This window comes from Paracoccidioides brasiliensis (assembly GCF_000150735.1).
Source record: "Paracoccidioides brasiliensis Pb18 unplaced genomic scaffold supercont2.10, whole genome shotgun sequence".
NCBI classification, from domain to species: Eukaryota; Fungi; Ascomycota; class Eurotiomycetes; order Onygenales; family Ajellomycetaceae; genus Paracoccidioides; species Paracoccidioides brasiliensis.
The window spans coordinates 962,767-975,584 of record NW_011371367.1 but is presented as its reverse complement, the minus strand read 5'-3'; the positions used below and the strand labels follow the sequence as shown (position 1 = coordinate 975,584).

Sequence of the window (12,818 nt, the reverse complement as noted above, 5' to 3'; positions counted from 1 at the left end):
ATCAAAATGCATTCTTGATCCGCTTTAAATTTTGCGTTTTTTGCTATTTCAATTGTGTGAGTTTCTTTTCATTTGTTGTGTTCTCTTACTTAGCTTTTTGTTCGATCATTTAATATACAGTGAGCTTCCGGGAACGATTTCACCCACAGTATGTCCCAGGTTTATATATACTGTCACCCACAACAGATTTCCTTGCCGGTCAACATAAGTTCCTTTTGTGATGCCATACAGGTAAATCCATGAAAGCGAAATATCATCCCGTCTAGTTACCATTCTGTAACACGCAATTATCCTATGCAAGCCCACGATCGCCGATCTGATCCAGCAGAGAACCACTCCGAAACCTTGGAATTTGATCGTGGTTTTAAGAACCGAGTTCCCGTGTATCACTCATATTCTCATTATACTTTGACAAGAAACCCCTCATCTAAACTATATCCGCTCTGGGCAGAGAATTTCACTCCTCACACCCCAACACGCCTTACCATCATCGACGGCAGAGCAGATATAGGCTATGAGCCATGGAGACTCCTTGGGCTATGTATTACTCCCCGCTCTTTTAGCAACCCCGGTTGCCCCATGGAGAGGTGACCGGTTACTTGCTTCAATAATCTCGGCAACTTGGGATTGTCCCCCACAGCTACCACACAGCTCCTCCTCCACAAATGTCATGCCATAAGGGTATAAAAGAGTCTGATACCACCCCACGCCACTGAGCCAAAATGAGAAGGAGGAAGAGAGAGGGATTAAAAATGTAACATAGCTCTATTCTTGAATTTTGCGCTTTTATTCCACTTTTTGACCAACCTTACAAAGCTTCATGATTTAAGTTAAGGTTGAGCCATGATGAGGTTTAACTTACTCTCTCCCGGTTTAGGGATAGAATTGGAGAGAAAAGTGGAGAAACTGCCCAATTAGGTAACCATATAGATTTTTAACTAATTAGCTTTTACTTAGACGAGCGCTTAACTAGATCCAGCTAACTTTGTTAACTTTGTTATAGGAAACTTTAAGTTGCAACGTGCTGAGAACCTGTGGAACATAGCTAACTTGGGCTTTTTGAACAAGCGATCAGTTATGAATATTCCATAATTTTATTTAAGCATAATAAAAGCATTGTGGGATGTAACCCAACATTTGCCTCAAAAGATCTGCTTAACAATGAAATGATGTCTGTTGGATGGATGGTAGAGGTTGAAGTCTAAAGATCCTCTCCGTTTTGCTGGGGGCCCCAAAGGATTCAATATATATAAGGTCAAATCTATTCGAATTGAACACTGGGTATAACCAAAATCCCTTACAGCTTTCTTCTGTAGAATGTCCTTGTCGTGTGGCAAAACGAGTCTATGTTGCAACGCTGGACTTAATATAAGAAGACAGTGCTTCAGTTCTTGAAGTTCATTTGAAAGATTCAACTGTCCTACCAATTTACAAAAGTAGTGTGTGAAAAAAAGACATTAAAACCAACCCCTCCAACGCGCTTATCAAGATGAAGCTCGTACTTTTACTATCATTCATTGCCGGTGCCATGGGCGCTGCCATTGAGAAAAGCCGCCCCCCCAAAGAGCTAGCTTGGAGGGTCTGTGGTCTTCCTGCAGGAGTATGTGATATACATAAATCAACCCCAATCTCCCTGAAATTAAAGCACCTTTTTATCATGGATAACTAACACAATGTTTTCTCTAAAGTGTCTATTTGATTGGGACTGCCACTTTCTCGCGGAATGTAAGGATTTGGCATATGTGGGTTTCCTGAAGTTTCCCTTTCCTTTTAACTGCTTGTAAAAATAAGAGAGGGGCAAATGGCTAACTTAAAATTTGAAATAACCATATTAAACAGAATCATGATGTGTGGTTAATTCACTGCGGGGTTGATATCTTCCGGCCTCACACCTGCTGGGTTTGGACAGACACGAAGCCTCATTAAGGTTGCAAATGTCCAGACAATGACGAATGTGCTGCAGTGATGTATATACTGTGCAAACAGAGTCAGATACCCTGATATCCCACCATGTAGCTGCAGTACAATGGCTGTTTTGCTCTTTACCAAATTGTTCTGTCTAGGCTCAAGAAATTATTGTTTTTAATAACTATTCATTTGTAAAGACCGATTTTAATAAATAAGTACCCAGATACTTGTGTGCATTCAGTTTCTCAGCTTCAAAATCTCAATGAGAGAAAGATATAACTTACCAGGTGCCTTGCATGGATTTTCTCGCTGGTTCAGGAAGTATGTAGTGTACAAGCAGTTGATGTGAAGGATAGATTGCTTGATTGATTATGAAGCGATCGCTAGCTACGCGGAAGTTATATACGGTGCGGATTACGTAAGAAGGCGGATAGGCCTGACACCTCCACTCACCGATGTAACTGTACGCGAGATTACATGCAAAAAATAGCCTGTAGCTAGGTATCGGTACATAATTTGACTGGAAAACCCATATTGTTGAAAAACCAGTCATTTCCTCCATATAATCATTTCCGCCCGCTTACCGCGTCTTCTAATATCTGCTGCCATAGGGCGTATCTAGTCGCCCCAAGTGGCTTGGTCAGCCCGTCTGCCGCATTCTCGGTGGACGGGACATAATCAATCAAGATCTCGTTCTTGCGGACGAGATCCTGAAGAGTATGGAAGCAGACCTCTATATGCTTAGATTGGCGCGGAATAGCCTCACTTTTGGCCAGTTCAATCACTGATTTATTATCCGCCTGAATCATATATACCAGCTTATTGGCCGGCGATTCGATCGGGCTGTCATTGTCATCAAGATTATTGAGCTGGGACGGCATGAAGCCGGCATCCTCCAGCAATTCCCGGAGGCAGACAAGCTCATAGGTGGCCTCTGAGGATGTGATATATTTGGCCTCAGTAGATGATTTTGAAACACCTGTCTGCTTGCTGCTTTGCCAAGCAACAGGACCCCCTGCCATATAAATGACATATCTGGCGGTGGAGCGGGAACCTGGATCACAGCCTGCCCAATCAGCATCAGTGAATGCCACAGGTTCTATATCTGCGTCTTTTCAGTAGGACACACCTATGTCGGGCGTGCCTTGTAGATATCTAAGAATTCACTTGAATGCCGCCCAATTCTTTGAGGTAGGGTGGGAGCCGAATCTCCCTAGGAAGCCAGTGGTGAAACTTATATCAGGGTGTGTGTTGGCAGCAAGATATTGCAAAGAGCCAACCCCTGATTGGTAGGAACATAATGTAAATTCCACTGTATAAGCAATCAGTTCTTCATTCTCACTCATGAAATCAACATTCTCCTCCATAGGGGAGGATGTTGGGTGGCAGTCATCCATTGAGAATTCCTCAAGCAGGTTCTTTATAAACAGTGGCTGGGACAGTGATAATGATTTGGCATCTCAATTGATCTTCATACCTAAATATTAGTTCAAATCACCCACATCCTTGATCTCATAATTAGCAGCGATCTGGGCTTTTGTCCATTCAATATCTGATATATTTGGGCTGTATAGGTGAACATTGTCCACATAGATGGTTATATAGACCTTGCAGACATCATTTATGAAAAAACTGGTGTCATGAGAACTGATGTGGAAGCCTGTTTCCAATAGCATTTTTTGCAGCTCCTCATACCATAATAGTGCTGCTTGCTTCAGACCATATAGTCCCTGCATCAATTCACATACCAGATCACCACATCCCTCGCGGAACCTGGTGGGTTGGTGCATATATATACATTCATTGATGGGAAGCTGGGCATTTAAGAACACCATAACCATGTTGATCCGCAGAATGTGCCATCCTCAGGATATCAAGATCACCATAAGTGCTCAGGAGGTGAAGGCTGATACAACTGATGTGAATGTCTTCAAATAGTTGACATTCTTTTCTTGATAATTGCCACAGACTACCCAGCAGGCCTTATATCAATCAATTCTACCTGCATTATTAATCTTTTTGTTGAACACCCATTGGCCACATAGAATTGCCATATTTGAGGTCCTTTCAACTAGCTGCCATGCACCAATCTGCTTGAGATGATTAATCTCCTTAATGCAGGCATGAAAGTAATATTTCCAATCTGCAGACACCTGAGCCTGGATGAGGTTTTTCAGAACTGGCAAGCTGGTGATCTTGGGGTCTGTGGGGACATCAGTTGAATTGTCAGCAAAATCCCTCACTGAGGCCTCCCCCACTGAAGTAATATTCTCAGTGGGCATTGGAGGATCCTCTGTCTCTAAAGTGGACCCTGGGAGGACAGTAGTGTTCTGCACCAAAAATGTTGGAATCTGTGCAGTAATCTCATAGTCTATTCATCAATTATTTGTAGAGTGTAGAAATACTGGAGGGACAGATAGAAACTCCCCATCCACCATGAAATCATCTGTTGATAAATCATGTTGGGTGGAGGGGATCACAACTGTGGCCACACAGGCGGTGGATAGCAGGTTCTTGGCACCTTGCTCAGACAGGGCCAGAGAATCCACCAAATGAAGATCTTCTTGAAATATCACATCTTTCAATGCATAAAGATGACTGTTAGATCAATCAACCAATCTATAATTAGTAAAGCCATCATAGCCCACAAATATAAGCTTCTGTGATCATGAGGCCATCTTCATATTCAGCTTGAGCACTATTTTTAAATAAGCCTTGCACCCCCATCAGCAAATCCCACATGCAGAGGGCAGGGCCCTGAGCCAAGCTTCATACAGAGTAACTGGCTTTGAATCTGGATCCTCTATACTGTTATAGAGCTTGGCTGATGTTGGCATAAGGTTAAGCATTTCAGTCACTGCAATTACCACCTCACCCCACATCTGGGGGGGGGAGGAGGAGGAGGAATCTATTAATAATGTTCAGGCTTTTTCAATAATCAGACCAATGGAATGTTTGGACACACCATCTTGCCACAGAGTGTGAGGCAGGGTTGGTTCTCATTTAATACCCTCACTCATCATATAGGTGGCTGTGGTGTTTGAGTTCAACTCACTGCAGTCAGAGTGAATAATCACAACATCACAATTGAGCAGATTCTTCATAAATTGGTTGAAGGTCCATATATATTTTAAAGTCTTATTGTAGCACTCCAATAGGAAGGTCCACCACATTCATGTGGCATCATTAGTGATCATCATCATGAGCTTCTTATCTGCATAAGATGGTGTATCTTCTTCATTATCAAGCATTTCTCCACCCTCAAATAGATTCACTCAGATCTTAAGATCTTTGTGGGTGGCACAGTGTAGTGAGGCATTTTTATAACTTGCACATTTATGCTTGACTTTAACACACATGGTGCAGAATGAGAGCTTCTTCAGACTGATGATGGCAATTTCAAAACAGAGCTCCTGTGACATTTTAATTAGATTCTTTCCACTGATATGGCTCAATTGCCAGTGCCACTCATCAATCAGTAGCTGCTTCAGCATAATAGTGGAGAGTCAGATTGATGGGAACACAATGAAGGTATTGATATCCAGATCCTTCAGATTAATTAGCTGCTCCACATCATCATGGTTGAAAAGACCCAGTGATGCAGTGTTCAGATCATAATCTGTTGAAATTGCTCTGAACTTCAGAACTGTCAAGTATGCCAGTGGTTCAAGCTCCAGATCATTCATATTACCCTCAAACATAGAGGGGGTGTCAGATAGAACATATATATTATTGGAATTCAAATTCACATAGAAGATGTCATTTTCTATAGATGCTATTATCTCAAAGTAATTTCCAGTGTCCATCTGCAGATCATGGTGAATATAGCCCTGGCACTCCAATAGGCCAGCAGATATGAGGTTGGTGGATAAGTCTGGCACTAAATAGATGTGGTCAAATTCAATTAATCTTTCTCTGACTGGGATGGAGGCAACCTCTGATCCCTTGAACCTTCAAAGCAGCCTTATTGGCCACTTGAATTGTAGAGCTGCTAACCTCTGTTATTTGAGAAAATTGCAATTGATCATATGCAATATGACATCCAGCCCCACTATCTCATATAGTGAGTGGGTTGGCAATTGGTTCAGCAGAGTATGCAGGCACCTCAATGACCTGCACTAGATTTGCCATTTGGAACATCTCAGAGCTGTCATTTGCAGTTGGCAGGGCCTTTTTGCCCTCACTATTCTTCTTATTATTATATTTCTCTATTCTCACTGTGTTGGCAATCCTTCATTCTTCAGAGATGCTATCTGGATTGGCTGCCCAGCAGAGCCTGCCATGATGATGCTCACATTCTGGGCAGATTGGGAGGTCAGAATTCAAATGTCCACCTGTTTGATAGCCTCTGCGTTCCCTGGGTCAGCCCCCACAGGCTGTATTATTTTGGATGTTGCTGCTATTATTGGAACCTGCAGCCGCATTTTTGGCCTGAGCCACGTTGGCCGAAGAATTAGCTGCATGGGAGGCCTTCTTGACCTCTTTGGGGGGGTTCAATTGAGAGTGTATTTCCTCCATGATTGAATGAACATCCAACATGACAGACTTTGATTTGGACTCTTGTACCTCCTCAATTTTCTTTTGCACATAGTTTCACCATATATTGGGAAGTGCAGAATAGAACATGTGGAATACCACATCATTTGACAGTAAAATATCAAGTATTTCCAATTTCATAATAATGTCATTGAACTCATTGAAAAACATGTGTACATCAGTGACTTGGACACCACTCATTGATGTAAACACCAGGACTGCTTCCCTGCAGAGCTGTGTTCTCAGGATGGAGAACTCCTCCTCAACTGCATGTCAAAAGGAATAAGTGATCCTGCCCTCATCATACTTATTAAAACAGGGCCTAATGCTGGCTGCCAACGGGTTCAAAATGAACACATAAAGCCAGCGATTTTTGGCCTCCCAAAAAGGAGCCCATTTGGGGTCCCCATCAGGGCTTTTGACTTGCTTGTCCTCCAATATAACCCAGCATTGAGCGTCAATTAGCTTGGCCTTCATATTCACATGCCAGGAGAGGTAATTCAAAGATCTGACCAGAGCATTCAGCTTGGTGGCATACTTAGTATCCTGTTTGAACTGGCTGATCACCTTGCCGACGCGGCTATCCGGGTTGTAGAGGTTATATTGCATTTGAGACCTCAAGTTCAGATCCCATGCTGACAGTCGACCCACCGGCGGATTTGTGGGCATCACGGCCCTGTCATTCTGAGTGCGGAGCCCCTCCAATTGAAGTTGAAGCTGCAATTCTTTGCACCTCTCTTTTTGAAGTTCTAAATCAATTTTTTGACATTTGAGATCAAATCTCCTCAGTTGCAATTCTTCGGAGTTGATTGCCGGCAGCAGGTTAGAGGTTGCTGCAGGCGTCTCCACCCCATCTTCTGAAGGTGTCAGATCAGCATATTCGACATGACGTAGGCGGACTGGCCTCACTGTAGGGGCTGTAATCAGCCCAGCTTGCTGATTGGGCATTTCAGGGCGTCCAATATTGGAACTCTTGAACGCCCCTGGGGGGGTCAGTGAGCTCAGACCCCCCTGGTCATTTTCAGATTGGTCAGATTGGCTGGATTGGCTTAATCACAACTGTGAGTGAGTCATCATACATTCTGCCATGTTGTATTAATCTTCTTTATAATGGAGTAATCTTATTCAGTGAGATTCTTGCCTATAAGCTTGATTGAGTGGATTGGCGCGTTCTTGTGTGATCAGTCACTGAAAAATTAGTGAGTTGCAGATTTTTTCACCTGCTAAGTGAACAGATTGAACACTGAAAAAAAAATAATATAAGAGCATGCCAAATCAATCAATTGACATAAAATAAGACAATATTATATTGAATGAAGTGAGCAGTGATTAATATACACTATATTTGGTAAGAATTCCCTGAATTGGCAGTTATTTGCGCAAAACAGGTCTCATAACCTGTGAAGGATAGATTGCTTGATTGATTATGAAGCAATCACTAGCTATGCAGAAGTTATATACAGTGCGGATTACATAAGAAGGCGGATAGACCTGACAGTTGAAGGATACAGAAGTAAAGAAGATGCACGTACTTGGCTTAGTAACTAGTTAGTGGTTACCCTGGTTTGGTGTAATGCTTAATATTGCCTTTTAACTGTGGAGGATCCAGGGGAAAACAAAATTCGCGGAGGGGAGGATTTCCACATCCAATATTTCTAATTAAAAGATTTTATATAGTATTATATTATAGAATACTATGTGAAATTATTTATTTTAAAGTAATCTAGCTACGGAGTACTCTGTAGCTAAATTGCTAGAGCATACAGAGTTACAGGTTAATCAACCTCATTGAAAGGCTTGGCCGATTTCATCACGTCATCACACAAAAGAGATCAATCAGTTCAGTTCAAGCCACTCAGTGCTTCAATTTTTCTCACTCAACATAGTCAAATTCTTCAACCTTTCACATGATCTCTCATGTCAAATGAGGATTTAATTAAACTTGCAATTGAAGATTTGAAAGTGCAAAGATTGAAAATTATTATATCACTACTAGAAAAATATTAAATTAAAGTTAAGACTAGGTACAGATAAACAGATATTTGATTGTCAATCAGATAAGCTTATTATTATTATTATTATTATTATTTATTTATTTATGATGTATTCAGTCAGTAATTATGATCTCTATCTAGTTAAAACTAGGATTTAACTCTTTTACTAATCTAACTAATAAATAGTAATCAATTCATACATTTATAGAGTTTTATTTTAAAATAATACAGTATTTAACAATCTTTAACAAAAGATACATAGTTTCAATTTCAATCTAGTCTTTTTTTTTAATTTAAATAAAACAAGTAACAAAATAGAATAAAACAAAATAAAATAAAATAAAATAAAATAAAATAAAATAATAAACTTAATATTAAAAAAATTTTAAAGAAAGTATTTTTGAAAATATTTTCAACTTTTTTATAAATTAAATATTAAATTCATTTGAGATTAAAGTTTATTTTTTAAAGATAATTTTTATTTTCTCTATAAATTTAAATAAAAAACTTTTCTAATTTAGTGTTAAATAAAAATATTATATTTAATTGATTAATTAAATATTTTTCTTTTAATTTCTTTTATATCTCATTGTTTAATAAGTAATTCATTAATATATAATTTGAAATTTTAACTATATCATAAAAATTATATCTATCAAAGTTCAAAGAATCTTTAAATCTTTTTATATATAATTTAAAATAGTTTTATTTAAATTTTAATTATATTATAGAAGAAAATATTTTCTTTTTACATTTTATAAATAAGAACTTTTACTTTAATTTCATTTTATATTTTATATACTGAGTACTTTTTCTCAAATCTTTATTTATTTATCAAAACATTATTTTATAATTTTTTTTTAATATATAATCAGAATATAATTCTTTAATTTATTTTCTAAGTTTCAATTTCAATTTCTACTACTATAAGGGGTTGAACCCCTAGATTCGCTCTGGCTGGCTGACTTAGCCTAGTCATCATTTGCATGTGCGCACATGATCATGCTATGTGAGCTTGCTTAAGCTTGAGTTCTCATCTCATTTTTTTCTTCCCTTTCTCAAGCAATTTGTTCTTGTTATATAGAAGGACTAGTCTCTAGTTCTTAGAGCTTAACTCTTTACATTATAAATTGCTTCACTCCTTTCATTGATAGGCCACTAGAAGTCTTAATTCTGTATCATAAAGCTCAGCAAACATGCTGACATATGATAAGCTATTAGGAGCCTTAAATCCTACATCATGAAGTTCAGTGATAGCACTGGTATATGAATAGACTGGGTTAGCAATCATGCTAACAAATGAACAAGCAACATTGAAAACATCTAGCTGAATGAGATAAAGCAGCAGACTTGTACAACAAATACACAAATGAATCAACATGAAGCAATGAGCAGTGACATCTTCAGCAGCTTTGAACAACAATGAATGGTCTTTCTTCAACAGCAGAAACAGATCTAGTATGAAAACAGAGATTTAATAGCAGCTCAGCAAGCTGAAATAGCTAATCTATGACAAGCTTTGAATACTCTGACATCAATTCTCTCTCAATTGAACCTGCAATCACTCATTGCAGTTAGAAGATCAAAGATCAAGCTACTGAACTGTGAGAAGTATGATGATTCTAATCTGAAGCACTATTCTCAGTGGGAGCTAAAGCTTCAATCAAAACTTAAGATTGATGAGAAAGCTTTAGATAATAATGAGAAATGTACTTGATATGTGTACTTGAGACTGGAAGAAATGACAGCAGCTTGAGTTTATCTCTGAATTGAGAATAATAAGAACAAGATCAATTTCATAGTAGAGAGCTTACTGAAGCAGACACACATGCTCTTTAGTGATTCTGCATGACAGAAAAAGATTATGAAAAAGCTCAACAATCTATGACAGAGTAGAAGAGCTCTCTTTGACTTTCTGCTCAAATTTAATCAGCTACTGCTAGAAGCTGGTGATCACAGATAGAATGATCACATTAAAAAGAGATATTTGAAATCTACTCTAAGCATGAAGTTGAGGGAAGACATGGTGGGTGTAAGAGAATCATCTCTCTATAAGAATTACTATAAGAAGCTTAGATTAATTGATCATCAACTCTCTGAGCTTAAGATTTTAAGACAGTGATCTAAACATTATGAGAGCAGATCTTCTTCAAATCATACAATATCTAATCTACACTCTCTACTTTGTCATGCTGTTCTTGATTGATGAAATCAGTCTCAAACTTCTGCTGATGATCTGATGAATCTCTTTTCTGATGCTGTGACCCCAAGCACTCATCACATCAAATTGATAAATCAGACAGAGGTTAATTGATGAAGAGAGCAAGACCTGTGTCTAAGATGCAAAGTCAGAAGTCATATGATTAAGAGCTGTTCATTCAAATCTTCCAGATGCTCTGTCACTTCCACAATAGCTAAGATGATTCCTGAGCTGGTACTGGATGATGATGATGTGGATACAAGTGAGGATTCAGGAAAAAGAGTAGCTTCAATCAAAAGAAACTGAAAGAAGCAAAATAAGAAGCTTATGAAGAAGCAATGAAGAGGATTTAAATCTAAGATGATATTCAAACCCTTCACTGTTGATACTCTAGTAGATAATGCCTTTTCAACTAGAGCAATGATAGACAGTGAATGTAATGTCTATGATCTTATTTCTCAATTCTACATTAATAAACATAAGCTTCTGTGTATTGAAATTCCCTCTGTTAAAATGACTAGCTTTGAAGACTCCATGAGACTCTCTATGAGCATAGTAACTGGTATTTGAATTGATATAGATAATCACATAACTGAACAGATCTTTCTCTATGTGGTGAATGAGTTTCATGATCATGATATGTATCTAGATGACCTCTGGCTGGCCCAGCAAAAGGTGACTGTGATCTCTTATCAAAGAATTGTGAAATTTGAAGAGAGTGGCATAGAGATAGAGCTTAGTTCAAATGCAAAAGCTGATGTGATTCCCATCTCTGCCATAAGCTTCTCTAGGCTTGTGAGCACTTGAGAGAAGTGAAACATCAAGATCTTCACTGTCAGTTTGGCCAACATTCAAAAGACTCTAGAAGTGGAATCAAAGATTAATCCTAGAGAAAAGCTGTCTGGACATTATCATGAGTTTTTAGACATATTTGATAAGGAAGCTATTGACACTCTACCCCCACTTCATGACTCAGATAGAGATCATGGTATTGAACTGATTAAAAAGGCTGATGATAGTGTGGAACAACCCCCTTGAGGCCTGCTATATAATATGTCTTGAGAGGAATTACTGGCTTTGTGAAAGACTCTTATAGATTATCTAGATAAGAATTTTATTAGAGTGAGCAACTTCTCTGCAGCTACCTCTGTACTATTCACAAAGAAGTCTAAAGATAGGCTAAGATTCTGTGTGAACTATTGAGCTCTTAACAAAATCATCTGAAAGAATCAATATTCTCTATCATTAATCAGTGAGACTCTACAGTAAATTGAACAGGCTAAATGATTCACTAAGCTGGATATTATTGCAGCTTTTTACAAGATTCAAATCACAGAAGGTGATGAGTGGATGACAGTCTTTAGAACCAGATATGAGCTATTTGAGTGACTGGTTACACTTTTTGATTTGATCAATGCTCTGAGCATGTTTCAAAAATATATCAACTGGGCATTATGTGGATATCTGAACAACTTCTGCTCAGTCTGTTTAGATGACATCATGATATTTTCCTCAAGAAGCTTACAGGAGCATCATAAGCATGTACAAAAGATGTTTATATGTCTACAGAAAGCAGGCCTGCAGGTAGATATCAGAAAGAGTGAGTTTAAGATGAACAGCATAAAATATCTTGAATTCATCATTAAAGTGAGCAAGGGTATATAAATGAATCTGAAGAAGATTAAAGCTGTTTTGAAATGGGTAACATCTACTACTCTTAAAGATATATGAGAATTTTTAGACTTTGCCAATTTCTATAAATGATTTATCAGAGATTTCTCAAAGATTATAACCTCACTGATGATTCTTATATGCAAGAATGTTTCTTTTTTGTGGATAAGCAAGGCTGAGGAAGCTTTTAAGTGTCTAAAATCAATGTTTATCTTCACTTCAATCCTGCTTCAATTCAACTCTGATTATGAAACTATATTGAAAATGAACTTCTCAAATTATGTTTCAGAAGAAGTGCTGCTACAATATGATGAGCTGAGCATTCTATGTCTATGTGCCTTCTTCTCTCACAAGCATTCACCTGCGGAATACAACTATGAGATTCATGATAAGAAGTTATTAGTGATAATTGAGTGTTTAAAGAAATGAGATGCTAAGTTATGAAGTGTAAAGAAATTCAAGATTCTCACAGATCATAAGAATCTAGAATACTTCATGACTACATGCAG

General features: G+C 38.2%; 1 protein-coding gene across 1 annotated transcript; it reads right to left on the bottom strand.

Moving 5' to 3' along the window:
• Positions 1-5,414: 5,414 nt before the first annotated feature.
• On the bottom strand, positions 5,415-7,533 carry PADG_07212 (uncharacterized protein; the record flags this gene model as incomplete). The annotated part of the gene is made up of 4 exons (XM_010764162.1): positions 5,415-5,788; positions 5,844-5,959; positions 6,752-7,427; positions 7,524-7,533. 4 exons carry the CDS (start codon positions 7,531-7,533, stop codon positions 5,415-5,417), a joined length of 1,176 nt encoding a protein of 391 aa, XP_010762464.1.
• Positions 7,534-12,818: the final 5,285 nt, after the last annotated feature.